At 36.2% G+C, this 17,029-nt stretch overlaps 2 protein-coding genes and 1 non-coding gene across 4 annotated transcripts; all 3 read right to left on the bottom strand.

Annotated features, from left to right (window-relative positions):
- Positions 1 to 1,180: 1,180 nt before the first annotated feature.
- TRNAL-UAA (transfer RNA leucine (anticodon UAA)) lies at positions 1,181 to 1,264 on the bottom strand. Its single transcript has one exon. It is a non-coding gene; the product is annotated as a tRNA-Leu (tRNA).
- Positions 1,265 to 2,649: 1,385 nt separating this feature from the next.
- LOC128675472 (UPAR/Ly6 domain-containing protein crok-like) lies at positions 2,650 to 6,683 on the bottom strand. 2 transcript variants are annotated; one of them, XM_053754900.2, is made up of 3 exons: positions 6,584 to 6,683; positions 3,292 to 3,462; positions 2,650 to 2,880 (listed from the first exon to the last, which is right to left on the bottom strand). In XM_053754900.2, the coding sequence occupies exons 1-3, from the start codon at positions 6,642 to 6,644 to the stop codon at positions 2,666 to 2,668; spliced, it is 447 nt and encodes a 148-aa protein (XP_053610875.1). In that variant the 5' UTR covers positions 6,645 to 6,683; the 3' UTR covers positions 2,650 to 2,665. The 2 variants fall into 2 exon arrangements, with proteins under 2 accessions (XP_053610875.1, XP_053610876.1); XM_053754901.1 differs by lacking the exon at positions 6,584 to 6,683 and adding an exon at positions 4,392 to 4,542.
- Positions 6,684 to 9,645: 2,962 nt separating this feature from the next.
- LOC128675474 (UPAR/Ly6 domain-containing protein crok-like) lies at positions 9,646 to 14,286 on the bottom strand. Its single transcript, XM_053754902.1, has 3 exons — positions 14,134 to 14,286; positions 12,290 to 12,495; positions 9,646 to 10,811 (listed from the first exon to the last, which is right to left on the bottom strand). Exons 1-3 carry the CDS (start codon positions 14,186 to 14,188, stop codon positions 10,674 to 10,676), a joined length of 399 nt encoding a protein of 132 aa, XP_053610877.1. The 5' UTR covers positions 14,189 to 14,286; the 3' UTR covers positions 9,646 to 10,673.
- Between the last annotated feature and the right edge of the window lie 2,743 nt (positions 14,287 to 17,029).

Genomic DNA, 17,029 nt, shown 5'->3' with positions numbered 1-17,029 from the left:
ATCGTTGAGTTAGTATCCCATAACGCAAGTCTCGAACTTACTTTGGGGTTAGCTCAATCTGTGTGATTTTTCCGTATATAAGTATATATTTATTTATTTAAACGGGCACAGCACAGCAGGCCTATCATCAACTTTTTCGATTCCAATGCAACTCAGTTCAATATAAGAACCCAAAATGAATCGCATTCGTAGTAAAAATTAAGTCACATGAAAGAAAGTACGGATTTGCGATGCAGATCAGTTTAGGTCAGGATCTAAGTGTTACAAAGGTAACTTAAAGGACAAACGACGACCTTTGTGAGGGGTCCCTTGAGGTCTTGATCTTGTGTATGGAAAGTTGTTACAAATGTAACTAAGGTACAACAGACGACCTCCTTGAGTGGTTCCAGGTTCGATTCCTGGTCAGGTATATTTTGGATCGGCCTGGGTTTGGAATCTCTCAGTTCAGGGAACTGGCGGTAAGCCCTCAGATCTACCTTATGAGTGGATACGTATTAGGGTTAGGGCCATGACATGACCCACCACTTCAATATCAGTTTGTCTCACTCTAACGGCTGTTTAAACTGCTTGGCCGATTTTGATGAAAATTGGAACAGATATATAAATGGCCAAACAAGCATCCGCTACAACAGCTAGTATATAAAAAAAAATAACCCGTTGATATATTTTTTTGAGTAGGTGTAGTGCAAGTTGTGTTTTTGAGTAGTGGCAGTAGCAGCAAAGCACGAGGCAGCGGCGCCTGTCTAGACTGGGGGAGCCAGACAGACTAACAACTGGATCAATAAATAGACAATAAAGCACGTTATAGCTGTTACTATAAAGTCCGTTTTAAGTTTTCACGCTTTTATTTTAGTACTTTGCCGACAATTTAATATTCGTACGGAGTATGGAATAATGCTAGTCGTTGAGAACTTTAACTACTTAATTTTAGATAATCATCTACGTAGTTATATAAATATATATATATTTCATGAAAAATAGGCAGATTACGAGGTCATAGTATTTTTAATGTATCTATAATTAAAGTGAAAGGATGTATGTACTGTACATACCTATAATACCTAAATAATTAAAAACTTATTATTGACCACTAATTTCTAAATAAGTAGAGTATTTAAGATTTTTTTTTATTTAGGATAATAGATTAAAAAAAAAGAATCAAAAAATGCAATTTTTTGTTTGTCAGGTGTGGGGTTCGAACCCACGCTCCCTCTCGGGAACCAGAGCTTAAATCTGGCGCCTTAGACCACTCGGCCAACCTGACTTGTTAAACAATGACGAAATAGGAATCGCATTCTGATATAGCAATGAAAATGTAAAAGTAATTTATGACATTATTTCAATAACATTTCCTACAATGTTTATAACGTATTGAATAAATTGCAATTATAATTAATATCATATTAATGTAAAACCTATAGATTTTCTTATTTTATCTATCCCAAGACTATTTTGCCAATTGTCGGTAAATAGAGTGGTTTTTGGTAAAACAATATAAGTATATAAAAATAAAAACATGTTAAATTTATGATATTTGTTACAAAATAATCATTATTTAGTTTTATGTTCGAAAAAAATATTTTTCAATCAATTTACTGCCATCTAGGAACGATATGAAGAACTACTACGCTATCGTCGTGTTAGTACTGAAACATGTCTGTAGATGGCGCTTTACCTATTTTTGTAAATGTTTATGGTGTGATTATGATTCTATTGCCTTATGCTACAAAATCTATATTTAAAAATTTCTTTTCATGTCTCGCTTATACTCTAAAAACGGCCCGAAAAGTGTGCACGCCTCTTTGTATGTTCTTTTGTGTCACTGCCACACCTTTGCTCCTCCCAGGTAGTAGGTACTCGTACTTAATACTTCGTAGCTCCTCCACGAATGAATTAACATTGCGTACACAGATTGCGTAGTTTGTATACGAGCTTTTTTTACCACAAGCAAAAACTAGCAATGTAAAATGAAAACGCCAATCACAACACACACTAAGACGATAGAGTCTGGGCAGTGTAGGAGACACTGTGAGGAGACATTATGCTCCTGGGTGTCACCCATAGGTAAAAGAAGAAAAAAGTTTTAGCTGTATTTCTCAATTTCGATTGACTATAAAACTGACTATAAACTTTTCTACAAATATAAATTATATATTTGTAGAAACGTTTCGCTATCAGAGATGACTCCGACATCTCACTGGTTCAAAAAGGGTTAATGACAAAGTCAGAGAATTGTAAAAAATATGTATTAAAAAAATAAGATTATATTCTAATAATTAACTATGTAGCTGAATACTAAGTAAGAACATTTTCAGAACAATCAACATACAATTTTGCATAAACGTTCATTATATTATTTATTGAAGCTGTCGAACAAACATAGCTTTTTTTGCCAACATATTACCTGCCACGTTGTGACGTCACTTTAGTGAAAGCAAAAATACTGTGATAAAGTCAATACTTTACCACAGTATTTTTGTCACAAGTATTTCTATATGTATAAAGACATTCTAATAATTATCAAAACAAAAAAAAAATGTCCTATGTAATCAATTTATCTGTCATTTTGTTAAAGTAATTACTCACAACCATACCAAAAAGCGGAAGTCAGTGAGGATAATATTTCGCAAAAAAAAAAAAAAATACAAATTAGAAATTGTATTCTTTATTCGAATCTTAAAACGAGAACGCTAATCGCCGTGACCATGGCCAGTGTTGCCACACCTCCGACTTGGACTGCTGCGTTACACTCATCGTTGAAGCACTGGCAGACGGTCTCGAGGTGGTCTTCCGTGTCCGCCTTGTAGCAGTCCTTGTGGTGGCGCACCCAGCCGCAGCCGCGCGTCACTCGCACCTCCGAGTCGTGGTTCTTGTGTAGAACTGGAACAAACAATTAAAAATTCCAAAATTCCCTCTCTTTTATTTGAGCGTTTTCCAAGGATCCATTCCAGAAGGAGCAAGGACCAAAAGGGTCCAGTCCAGCGCACCGTCTTGTTTTTAGCTTTATTGATTCTATGTAGTAAACTCAAACAGAAATAGATTCGCCTATGATTTTACAACCGGCTTACTGCTTGACGTGAATCCTCCTTGGAAATGATAATGTTGTCTATCATCTTACGGCGAATACGGGACATGATGATAATGACGTATAATATGGAGGCGTCGTAGGGGGGACCACACGTCATATGTCTCCCATAATAATCGTGACAGTTATGGTTTCGGACGCACTGTGGTCCGCGCCGCGCCGCGTCCAAACTATATGAATGCGAGTCATGAAACAAGGCCACTTACTGGTCTGAATGATCTTCCTACAGAAGAACTCCTTCTGGTGCGGGCTGTAGACGCCCTTCTGGCAGTCTGTGGAGATGAGGAACTTGTCGACGGTCTCCCGGTCGTAGAGCGTAGGGTCTAGGCACATGCTGTTGTTGTTGCTGTTGCATTCGTAACAGCGAATCGAGTTACCTGTGGAAAAGATGCCACATGAATTTGTATAGGTACCAATCTGACTCATGTATAGGTAGTGGTTTTCAAAGACCACCCCTTGAAAACTTCGTGAGGATACCTGCACATGTGTTGACAGTTTTAGTTACCTAAAGAAAGAATGATACGCCGTCGTTGGTTGGTCGTAAAAATCACGTCAGATGCCTTTATAAATACCTAAATAAAATCTGACACCAGTAGTTGTTAGATACGACAGGCTGTCGACTACACACTCAGACAGATTGATGACGAGAGAATATCGAGACGACGCGAGAGAATGCATTAATATAGCGTAGGTACCTGGTTTTTACGAGAGCTTTTATTTACCGCAATGAAAAATCAGCAACGTACATTCGCCAAAATTCGCAATCAAACTATATCGCGGTAATTGTAGCCGGCATGAAATGATTTATCACGCAAGTTACATTTGATTGCAAATACGGCCATTTGCTCATAGGTTTTATTCTTAGACAAATGTGGTGATGTCTCGAAGAGTAATTAGCTATAATAACACAACTAACTGCTCGTCCCAGCTTTGCCGTTGCCGTGAAAACCACATGTAAATCCGTGCAGTAGTTTTTGAGTTTATCGCAAACAGAGGCGGCAGTGGACTTTGTTAAATGTATGGATAAAGCTTATACAAACGACAGCAAACAATGAGAAAGGAATATTTACAAGTACCTATGTTCCTACATTTTATTGTTAAATGCTCTATCGATCCTATACGATGGATTTTGTTGTAGATTACATAAAATAATTGAAAAGTGATATTTCCTTTATTTGTAGACCCAAACATTACACACACAAATACAAATTAAAAATTATCAAGTATTAATTAGTAGACCAATACTTATAATTAGGTCATAATTATAAGCATTGGTCTTTAATAATTATTTGAACGGATAACTTACCGCTTCGCAAACAGAAGATCAAAACAAGCAAGAGTGCCAATTCTTTCATAATTATTATGAGAATTAATGAATTATAAGTTGGAAATGATAAGAGCACGTTATGACCAGTGTACTCTCAGATCGCTACTGTTTACATTATTGTGTGTCAATGTGTTTGATGATTACAATGTGCCGACAGGATGCTGCCTTATTCCGAAGGATTTATTTAAACCAGCGGCGCGTCCCGGCTTATCTCGGGTGTATTTACCCAGGCAGCAGTTATTTTTGCTGGGTGCAAGGTCAACCCTATGTCCTTCTCCGTATTTCAAACTACATATATGCAAAATTTCAAGAAGATTGGTTGAGTGGATAAAGCTTGAAGAGGTAACAAACAAACTTACTTTCGCATTTATAATATTAGTTGGGATATTATTCAAGTCGCCTAAAGAAAAGTCATGTACCACCATATAGTAACATGTCATAAAAACATACTATAAATATGTTTTATCTTGGCTTTCGGTATTTTGGATAGCCTTATTCCTGATGGTTCCAGATATTAATGCGATCAAACAAACATACAAAAACTCTTCAGCAATATTATAATCGCACTATATAAATCGCAATATTTAGCAATATATAAATCGTAGGATTTTTATAAACTGCAAATTTATTGAAAAACAATACATATTATCAGAGATTCTGCAGAGGGCAAAGTTTATCTTCGGTCGTAGTATTTGCTCCAGTTACCGAACTAAGAAGTAGATGCGCTTGCGGCCGTCTTTTCGGGAACACACTGGGAATTGGTGTACACCAATCTCTGTTCACTTTTAAGAACTCCAGCTCTTGAAACTCCATGTTAAGAACAAGAGGTGACGTCATATTGTTGTCGTTATATTGTCATTATTGAAAGATTTAGAGTACTTAAAAATAAATTTATTTGTAGCGTATGCATACAGTAATAATATTGTATTTATAGGTATCCACTTCTTTTTTTGTTTTTATATATTTTGAGGTATTTATTTGCAATATGTGCAAAAAAAAAAATATTTTTCTATTCTTTTTTAAAATTAAAAATAAAAAGTAATAGATATTTAGAATCAGGTCGTGCACGCACTGCTGACTGCGTCGCTTTATTCTCTGTGCAATGAATATGAGCGTATTGTGGATTGTGCTTTGTGTATTCATCCTGTGCGTTGCACACGGATTTACACTTCAGTCCGGTACTGGATGTGACAATGAGATAACATGCATATCCCAGCAGATATCATTTGGTAGATGCAGTCAATACATTTTTCCATAAATTGTTTTCACCATTTCACAATTTGGCTTTTGTTATGAAATGCTTAGTGCATTAAATGAAAGTTTACAGAAATGTATACTCCATAAGCTGCGTCAAAATGTACAACAGAAAAATTCGCAATATGATTCGTCAAAATGTTTACATGAAATCTGCAACATGTGTCGTAAAAACGTTAATTAGTCAATAAATTCAAGTTATTTTTAATGTTCGTGATGCCTACATCTCTTTATAGATGAAGAAAGAATTCTTGTGTGTTGTGTGTGATAACAGGTAAATAATAATAAATTCATATCACCCGAGGAGGGCGTCGGTCGTTAAATAAAGACAAGAAAATTAATTTTTAAAGAGTTTGCTGTTTTAGTCGTTTTTGGGTAAGTATTTTTTTATCATTCTGATATGTAATGAATTAAAAAAATATTATTTTTAGGTTAGGTTAGGCATATAAAAAGCAAATTACTAGATAGAACTGCTATATAATCATCTATACAAAGTACAATTTTCGAGCTTAATTTGTCGTATTAAGCTTGCCATACGCCACTGGCGTTTTATATTGCCGGTTGTTGTTATTCAACATCGACGAACGCGCTAGGTAGCAGTTAGTTTTAGTCATATGGTTACACGCAATAATAAACTTTAAATGAACACCACTTTTCTGAATTTGTATTTGTTGAAGGATAAGTATATTAAATGCCTATTGAACCATTTTATATCTGTTTAAATTAATAGTAATTCTAAGTTCTTATAATCTGAAGAAGATGAAAATAAAACAATAAAATTTCATTTAAAATGTCTCTCTGGACGCAGTCACTAGTAGCAGGAAAGTAATCATTGTCAAAAGTATGCAACAGGTTACATAGTATGAAGACTTCAACTTATCTAGTGCATTACTTAAGTGAGTTGTAAATGTACTTACATAGTGTAAAAAACCAAGGAAGCAATATACACAACACGATTTGATGTCTGCAGTCCATCATGGTAAAGCCTTTTCACTTTGTACAGCAATATATAAATTAAGTAAAATTGCTATTACAATATCATAGGCGTTTAAAGAAAATAAATTTCGTAGTATGCCGACGTCACTATAACATATATACTTCTATACCATATCACTTTGTTTTTCAAGTATGATAACTATTGGAATATAATTTTAAATGGTTTTATTAAACTTCGTGTAGTGAAGTCTGCTAGAAACTGCCGGGCAGACAGGATAACAGGAATATATAACACGGCTGTCCTTTTGTGAGTCAGTTGAAGCTTAGCAAAGTGTGAAACAGGATTTATTCGGATCTAATGTACTATGACGGTTATGGGAATTAGGACATAAGTTATCATAATGATCACGGTCATGCAAGACGCTTAGTCATAATGTGTATCATTTTCTACGGATGCAAATGGGCCTAGGTTGTGTTTTATGATCATTAGTGGAGTTTTTTTAGGACAGGACAAGTACGACTGCAACAAGACAATAAAAATCATCAAAACATATAATTTAATACATTTTGTATGTAACTAATTTGTACAAAAAAGTAATATCTATTGTATTGTTAGATTTACTGAAATTTATTCTATAAAAAAATATAAAGTTATATACGAAAAAATATATATACTTTCTGAAATTTTTGGATTGACCACCGAGATCTAAGCACCCTATACTCTTCAAGAAACTATAGACTATAACTATATATATATAACTATTTATTGCTAGTTTAGTTAGGTTACTTCCCAAGATATGTGCCAGGTTTTTTTGTACTTATATCTGTTACCGGTTAAACCGGATTTCAGGATAAACTAGTTTTGCCTAGGCCCAACTAATACCTACACGCGATAGGATAAACTGGTAAACCAGTTTAGGCTAAAGCCTAGGCTAGTCCAACAAACCAATGCTCCGAAAAAGCATTATAAATATAGTATTTTTAATATTAAAATAGTATTTTATTCAATTTACCTATTTATTTTGTCTTTCTAGATATTCTATAATTTTTAGACGAGGCCATGCCAGTTTATCCTGAGAGTGTGTATTTCTGTTAGGATACCTAGTTTGGCCCAGGCTAAACTGGTTTATCCTATCGGGCTTAGGACGAACTAGTTTAGCCTAGGCTATACCAGTTTATCTTATCGCATGTAGGAAGAAATAATTTAATCTAGGCAAAACTAGTTTTTCCTCGAATCGGGTTTGGCCGGTAACATATCCAATTCTATAAAATTTCGTCCTGTAGTTTTTTTCCTGAAAGGGCAACAAAAATCAATTCAAAAATTCACGTAAACTCACATCGATCCATAACATCAGTAGATAATAAGATTAGTAGAAATTACGGTATATATTTCTGTTCAAAAAGAAGTTTCTAATTTTAAAAAAAATTACAATTCTGTTTCTTTTGTGTCATTGCTACGACTAGCCTACGGGACCTCTACGACTCGTAGTCCTTCGTAGCACTGGCTCGTAGATGTGCGATACGATCTACGATTTTGTGCCCGTTATTACATGCAATAAGTATAAAGAATATCTCTATTCTTTTTGTACATTTTGTGTAACAAATGTATTCCATTTCTCGGGCTAGAAGCAAAATTGTATTGTCCTTACATATTATAATAAAAATAAGTCTGTCTCTGTGTTATTGAACGCGATAAACTCAGAAACGGTCGAAGAAAGAAGAAACGATTGTGAACGATTTTCGCCAATAGAATAGTGTGATTCCTGGGGAAGGTTTACGTGTGTAATTTATTTATGGTTTTACCCGAGCGAAGCCGGGACGTGGCGCATAAAAAACTGGACAAATAAGATTTTCTTGCACCATCATAAAGTACTTAATTTCCTAAATATGCAACTAATGAATATATCATAGTTATTTGCATAAAATATGTATAGGTAAAAAGGTGTTACATTTGACCTATTTGGTGAAGCGGTGGTAATGTAATGGTTAAGACGCCCGCTTGTGGATCGAAAGGTCCCTGGTTCGAATGCCAAGAAAGTTGTTGTGTGTGTTTCATTCCACGTAATGACCACGACCCTCAGCCATGAGGAATACAACTATGAAGAGATTTGGTCATACATTTTACCTATTGCAATATATCAGAAAATTATTTTAAAAGATACTCAAGAAGGCACTTCACATCTACTATTATATAATATTAGTTGACCTCTATCCAGGTCAGGTGTGTCGGTCCAGGCTAACTGTCACAATTGGTTCTTCCCGAGCCCCAACGAACTACGTCCTTTATTATTGGTGACACTATCACGAGGACATGCCTGCCCACGCTGCTGGCTTGAACAGATTTTGTGACAGAGATAGGTAATGTGGTCTGACAACTAGGCCGACGGCCGTGCAAAGTCTAGACGAAAAAGTAGGAAAGCGGGTCCTGGACTCCGACGCTCAACGGTTGAGGAAGAAACTGGGAAATGCTCAAATTCAAATCATTTATTCAGAAATTAGACCTTCAATTAGACTTACACTTATTCTCGTAAATTTTTATATTTATAGTTATTTCTCACAAACTACTGGCTCAGATAAAATCAAAAATCAAAATCAAATAATTTATTCAAAAATTAGGCCATCACAGGAACTTTTTCACGTCATATTCTAAATTAAATGATATTTAACAAAGCTACGAAGTACTAGCATTTCGGAACGACCACTGCTGAGAAGAAATGCCGAAAGAAACTCATTCGAACAGTGTTGGTCCCTTTGAGATGAGCGAGAGATAGGCATACTTAACACTGGTCATACAGAAAATGTTTTTGTGTTGTTGAATGTACAGATAATTACAATCTTTTCAACTTCAATCTCGTTGCCCCACGCGTTGGACCGACCAGATTAGCTCGACACTGAGGATCAAAGTCAGCGACGCCACTCGAGTGGCAGAGCATGCATCCGAATGGCGGAACACAGTGCATAGGAGGGTGTTACATAAGGAGCACGACCATCAGCAATGAGGTATATCGTCTTTTACGAAACCGGTTTGAAATAAAACTCAGAATGTTGAAAAACCTTTAATAAATACACTACAAACACAACAAAAAAGCATTTTAGGCAGTCTAAGTTGACATTAAAGTAAATACGATTAATTGGTAACTACCGTGTTCTTTGGTGACCTCTGCTGTCTCCTTAAATCTTATCTTATCATATACTAGTACATGCCCGCGGCTCCGTCCGCGGTAAAATTGTAGGCCATGTCACACTCCAGCTCTCCAACTGTCTCCACACAAAAAAATACTTCAACCCAATGATTTGTTTTGACGTGAAATAAGGACAAACAAACGCTTTCACATTTGTAATATTAGTATGGAAGTATAAGTAGATACTATTAAAATTTTAGTACAATAAGCAACAAACAATGTTAAATCATTCTCAAAAACTAATTATGTATTTAAACTTTTCATTTGGTTTTATAAATATTGATATTTTCAATGACCAGAATAAAAATATGTGATGTCCTATATTTTTTCAGATCATTGTTTTTATCTGTATTTCGTTTTTAATCAAAAAACAGAACCTAACTTCTAAATCTTTTAGCACATCAGTCCTAAGGTAACATGTGAACAACCTTAAATGATTCTAGTCTATGTACAAATGATACTAACTACTTAACATGACATCTCTAATTATTCTATACACATCGTTATCGAACACATTTATGACATCCGTCCAAATATATAAATATCCTATTGTATTATTAACTTATCATTGTGACAAACTGGGTGATAAGACCAAGGTCCTAATAAATAAAAATCAACTAGATATTTGGATCGATTTAAAAGCTATCCACTACATATCTCATAAGTATTCATAATTTTATCTGCTGAAAAAATGTCTTTCGTACATTTGTGAATTTATTTATTTACTATTTATTTATTTTTTATTTATTAATAATCTAAAGGAATGAAAAAGTGCTAGGTACCGTTAGAATCTTTAACTTTTCAGACGGTCGTGTATTTGATATTTTTTTTAGTTTTAGTTCTACACGCTTTTGTACTATGGTTGGTAGGTAATAAGTTGCAGCCGGGTTTAGAACCTTATCAAAGCGACGGTGAACATCATCAGCGCGGTGGCTGCCACTGGCATGGTCGAGGAGTTGCAGCCGTCTTCTGTACACGAGCACACCTCTTGTCTGCCACCGAAGCCTGAGCGCTGGTAGCAACGACCCTGGGGACAAAGGTTTAAAGATAATTTCGCTAAGAACGAGACGTGTAGTCAGTCCCTCCATTCTCTCTCATCTGAGAGTGTACCAGATCGCTTCCTCGTTTATAGAGCGTCGCGTAGCCCAGTGTCCCCTTTCCTACTTCTTCTCGATCCTCGACTTCGCACCGCCTTTGGCATCCTTGATTTGTATGGCATTAATAAATATATAAATAATAAATATATGTATATACGGAAAAATCACACAGATTGAGCTAGCCCCAAAGTAAAATCGAGACTTGTGTTAGGGAAACTAACCCAACGATACTATATTTTTTAACATATACATATATAGATAAACATCCATCCAAGACCCGGGCCAATCGGAAAAAGATCATTTTCTATCATGACCCGACCGGGGATTCAACCCGGGACCCAAAGTGTCCGACCAGCAGTCCGGCATTTCCGGCCTTTAGGCCACGGAGGTCGTCAGCATTGGTTTTGTACCATTGATATGGCACGCATATATCAAGTCAGAGCTTCTTTGGTGTGCCCCTTCTGCACCAGGACTAGGCGGAAGCGGCATAGTCAGACATTTGTCTTATAAATGGACTGGGCACAGCAATATTAATGGTTGTTTGTAGTTGCCTTCTCCATTCTCATAATCTATACTATTATTATAAAGAGTAAGCGTTTGTGAGTTTATATGATTGAGGCGGGTAATCTCCGAAACTACCGAACCGATTTAAAAAAATTTTCACCATTAGAAAGGTACATTATGCAAGATTGCTATAGGCTATATTTTAATTCAAAATTCCCACGGGAGCCAAGGCCCAGGCAGCATCTAGTACCAGATAAATCATCGAGTAGAGTAAAGGTGCTCACGTTATTTTATTTTTGTATTTCATCTGAAGCAAGTGGTCTATTAAAACTATTCACGTGTCAGACTGGTATACAAAATCGCATTGCTATGTAATATGAGTTCCGACTTATAGTACTGGACTCAAACCTGTGACCTTTCAGGGTTTACAGGCGGGCGTCTTAACCACTGGACCAACACCGCTACAAGATAAATCTAATTGCTAAATAAGACGGTGTTCACTGCTCACTATCACATTTTTAATATTTTTATCAGTTTCTTCGAAAACAAAAAAATAACTAATTAATAACTAAAACTGATTTCATTGAGAATTTTATTAACTAGTATGTATTATAGTTTATACAAAATGTAGTCACAATTTACTACATGGATTTTGGTGGCTACCGTATTCGTCTCGTAATGAACTGTGTGGCAACTGTGTCCAATAGAGAATATTATCAAATTAAATCAATTAACTATAATTTCTTAATATCTTGCTACACTTTTCAGTTTTCGCTATTAATTATATTACAATATCGCGGTACAGTTCGCCAAACTATGGCGGATCGGCATACATTGCTGGTATTTCACTGCGGTAAACTACGCTCGTGCATCTCTTCTAGTTCGGCGATATTGTGTGGTGTACCTTATAGCTGGTCTCGTCCCATCCACAGCCTCGGATGACGCGGCTGTCTGGAGGCATTCCGTTCATCTCGAACTCCACCACCTGCGAGATCTTCCTGCACATGGTGTCCTTGGAGCTGCAGGGCTGGCGCAGGGTGTCCGGGAGCTTGTCCAGGAGGCAGCGGGAGTCGTTGTGGCTGTTGCATTGGTAGCATGTGATTGCTAACCCTGGAAGGAGGATTTATTTTATCAAGCTTTTATTTAGTTTCGCCTGTCATGTTTGTCTGTCTGTATTCAAATTTTTCAAGGTGAACATGAACACATACTTCCTTCCTTCGACTCTCCGAGTATTTTTAGGGTTTCGTAGCTAAATAGAAAAAACGAACTCTTATAGTTTCTTCATGTCACAGTCATTTTATTCGGGGGTTATCTCCATGTGGTAAACCAACATAATGGTGAATCTCTATGTGAAACTGTTTTTAAGTAACCGTCAATAAAAAACCGGCCAAGAGCAAGTCGGATTCGCTCAGGAAGGGTTCCGTAGCAACAAAAAACTTGTTTTGCATGCATTTATGCGTACCCATAATAGGTTAGTGGTGACTAAATATTGCTATGCCACGGAACTCTTCGTGAGCAAGTCCGTTTTTTGTTGATGTATTCTTTGTGTCGCATTGTGTGTCCAGATTAATCAAGATTGTTCCAGAAGTTTACGTATGTGACTTCGTTTGAAACAAAAATGTGTCGTTTCACTGGCAAAGGTTATTTGTTATTGACGATTTTTTGTATGTGTTTGTATTTATGATATAGAAGTGGTGGTGTAATGGTTAAGACGCCTGCCTGTGGATCGAAAGGTCCCAAGTTCGAATCCTACTGCCTACGTGCCTCATGAGTTTGTATACCAATCTGACTCATGCATAGTAGGTTTCATCGACCACCACTTGCAACTTGGAAAAACATCGTGAGGAAACCTGCACACTGGTTGATTATTAACTTGTTTGTGAAATGGTGAAGGCAATGGCAAACCACTCCATTAATAATGCCAAGAAAGTTGTTACATGTGTTTCATTCCATGTCCACGACCCTCAGTCATGAGGAATACGACTATTAAGAGAGTATTTTTGATGTGAATAATTTTCGAGTAGTTACAGAAATATGTATAAACTAAGAATCGGCCATTCCGTGCAACGTCACAAACGCACAACATCCCACTTTCAAATAATTGCAAGATTTATAATATAATAATAATGTCATGGATTTAGTAAGTACTTGGAATACCTACTAAATCCATGTATGATTTGATGTAACAAACATTATAATACAACTTGGGTTCCTGAAGGGCGCAGGCGTCGAGGCAGACCACGAGCAAGATGGCGGGACGATCTAGACAAGTTTCAGCGTGGTTGGCAACAAACGACTCAAGATGAGGCCTTTGGAAGAGAAAAGGAGGCCTTTGCCAAGCAGTGGGACACATAATACAGGCTATAAAATATATATAACTAGCTACCCGTCCCGGTTTCCCTTAAGTAAAAACATAATAAATTATACACTTAAACCTTCCTCACACTATTTATTGGTGAAAACCGCATGAAAATCCGTGCACTAGTTTTCGAGTTTATCGCGAACAGACAGGTTTTGTTTTATAACACGGCAGACTTTGTTTTTTAACATATACTTTCGGACGGATCACACCATAATTCTTCTTTTTTACTCTAATTGTATATTGATATTAATGTTGTAATAATTAGTTTTAAGCTGTGTTGTATACTTTTTTGTGAGGAAATAAAGAATTATTATTGTTACAGTTACATGGCTCCATACATAAACAGATTACTCTTACTGACTCATAAACAGATTAAACTAACAAACCTTGATGGACGCAACCGCATAAAACTGCCAGTAAGCAAAGAAGAGCGACTCCCATATCGAATCCGGATAGCACCAGTCCCCACTACACTGCGCTCAGCGTCTAACAGTATACTGACAGAACTAGGCTCGGCCGCATCACCTACTAGTATCATATACATACATACATACAAGTATATCACTTATCCAATTGCACTAATATGTTGAATGAGCGAGGATATTGCTTAGAGGCAATTTGGATTCCAGTGTCATTGTGTTTCTGATACGGTGGCCGGATATGTTGTAGGTCCTTTAAATAGTTTAATTTTTATTTGCTTTTACACGCGGCTTCGCCCATGCGAAGAGAATTTTTGACGGTTAAAAGATTGTGTCCTTTTTCCCTTATGGGTACACGATTCGTATCCTATCTTAACTAATATTATAAATGATAAAGTCGTTTTGTTTGTTACCTCTTCACGCTCTGTTTACTCCACTATTCTTCTTGAAATTTTGCATACATGTACGTTGAAGTATGGAGAAGGACATACGCTACAGTTCATCCCGGAAAAACTGTTACGTGTTTATAGTATAGCTGCTAATCCAATATTTGAGAATGGTTGTTTGAGTGTCCGTGAAGAGGTTAACAAACTTAATGTTTATTATCCCTCTTCTAGATATGTCAGTAATTTTAGCTACAAGAAGAAATCTCAAAAAAAGTTTATGCAGTGTAAAAGCAGCTTGTAATATAATAACTTATTTGATACTTACATATTTAATTAATAAAAAGAAATTGTAATTTAACTTTCCACGTGATAAAAGGAGGATTGGAGATATAACTAAAATAATAATGTAATATGTATTGTATAATTTCTAAAAGATCTAGAATCATAGACATTTTTTATATAAAATTTTCTTTTAGTCTGCAAACTACCAGTGTACTTAGGTGTTGTGTAACATCATGTGGTTCTTCCTGTTGCCAGGTTGCGTGATCTATCCAATGATCCTCTTGGATACCAGACCCTCGCGCAATGGTACACACGCAGGATACTATGGATGTCCTCGTTTCATTCCGACATAACAACCGATGTTTTCACGATAAGTTTGATCAAACTCGGTTCAGCCGTTCAAAAGTTGTAGCGAAATGAATATTGAAAGTAAGGGATTTTTAATTTGTCTAACAAATAAACTTATTAAAAATTTAATATAGTACACTACATTGCCGGTCCCTAAAAATACAATCTATTTGATAAAAATGGTTTATCCACAACACCGTTTGGGTGTACTCTATTGTAGAGCAATTGGTAAGCGAGGTCTTCCTGCCAATCTGGCTGTCAGACAGGATACTGGGTACCTGGCGATTGCTTCCTGCTATCTAGGCACACAATCTCGTATATCAAGATTAGATTAGTGGTGTTGGGTCCTGAAGACCGAAATAGCTTTAGCCCATTCTTGTACTAGGATGTCGTCAAGGCGACAAATTCGAGGCACTTCCTACTAATGTGCATTCGAAAGTTTAGATACGTGTGGACGTTCTTCACTCGATCCTGCAAAATTTACTTATGCATTCGCATTTTAATAAATAATAGTAAGAAAGGAAAAGAAGGAAAGAAAGAAAATGCTTTAGTCTGCAAAAAAATTGAAAGTTACAGTTTTACATATGTTATACATGTCTTAAGACAAAAGATTAAGTAGGGACTAAATAAATTAACCGACTCACAACTTTTTACGGTAGAAAAACTGAGCTGCTGTATTTTACAGTATGTTTTTGATAGCATTTGTTACATTTGATACATGTACAAACTTTTGTAGGTAGTACCTACCGGTAGTCCCCCTCCACAGCAAGTGCAAGACAGATTCTCAACTGGAGAGCAACGGGACTAACAGAAGCCAAAACATTTTCTTTTTTTAAATTTTTGTCCTGTCTGTATGTTAACAAAAAAACTTCTTGATGGATTTGTGGTGGTTATTATGGTTGTGTAGCGGATGGTCTAACTTAAAATCATGTATAGGTTTCATCGCGACACGTTGCTTAGAACCCGACATATTGACAATAATAAGTTATATGAGCGGACGCACGAGTTTAACGCGGGCAAAGCCGCAGGCAAAACATAGTATGTAATACAACTACACGCCATCTAACTGGGTGATTGAGAACTACCCACTAGGCTCCACCCATATCGTAGTGCTCTGCAAACATGTATTGATTAACAGTACCTCTGTTTAAGTGTAGGTTGCTCCGCAAAAACAAATGCCGGCTCCACATTTTGCCGGATCTGGTATACATTGCTGGTTTTTCATTGTGGTAAATAAAAGCACTCGTACTAACTACGCAATGTTTTGCGCAGCGTTTGCTTTTTTTACAAAGAGTTGCTAGTAAAATCAATCCTACTAACAAATGTTGTGTATGTTTGTTACTATTTTACGCAAAATTTACTGGACGGATGATTTTGGAATTTAGTACACGGGTAGAACATAACCTGTAATAACACATAGGGTACTTTTTATCACGAAATTCCCACGGGAGCGAAGCCCCGGGGCGCAGCTAGTGATGAAATAAAAATTAATTGAATCTAAGTTAAAAAGCAAACTACTTTTGTAAAGATATAGTACATAATTATTATTCCTACGTTTTTATACTAGTGGTGAGAACACAGCACTTTAGTTCAGCCTATTTCCAGAGTTTCAATTTAGATCAAGGCAATAGGAGATTTGCCAGAAGATAAAGCCATCCATAAAATAGATGTGTTTTTAACCGAAGAGCCATGAACTTGTATGTAAATATAAATATATTGAGACAAAACACACAGATTGAGCTAGACCTAAAGTAAGTTCGAGACTTGTGCTATGGGATTGATTATGGGAACTCAACGATACTATATTATGTAACAAATACACATATATAAAAAAAATATCATTTTCC

The sequence above is a fragment of the Plodia interpunctella genome, chromosome 14, assembly GCF_027563975.2.
Source record: "Plodia interpunctella isolate USDA-ARS_2022_Savannah chromosome 14, ilPloInte3.2, whole genome shotgun sequence".
Lineage (NCBI taxonomy): Eukaryota > Metazoa > Arthropoda > Insecta > Lepidoptera > Pyralidae > Plodia > Plodia interpunctella.
The sequence above is the reverse complement of the archived record's forward strand: the minus strand, read 5'-3'. Positions and strand labels throughout refer to the sequence as shown.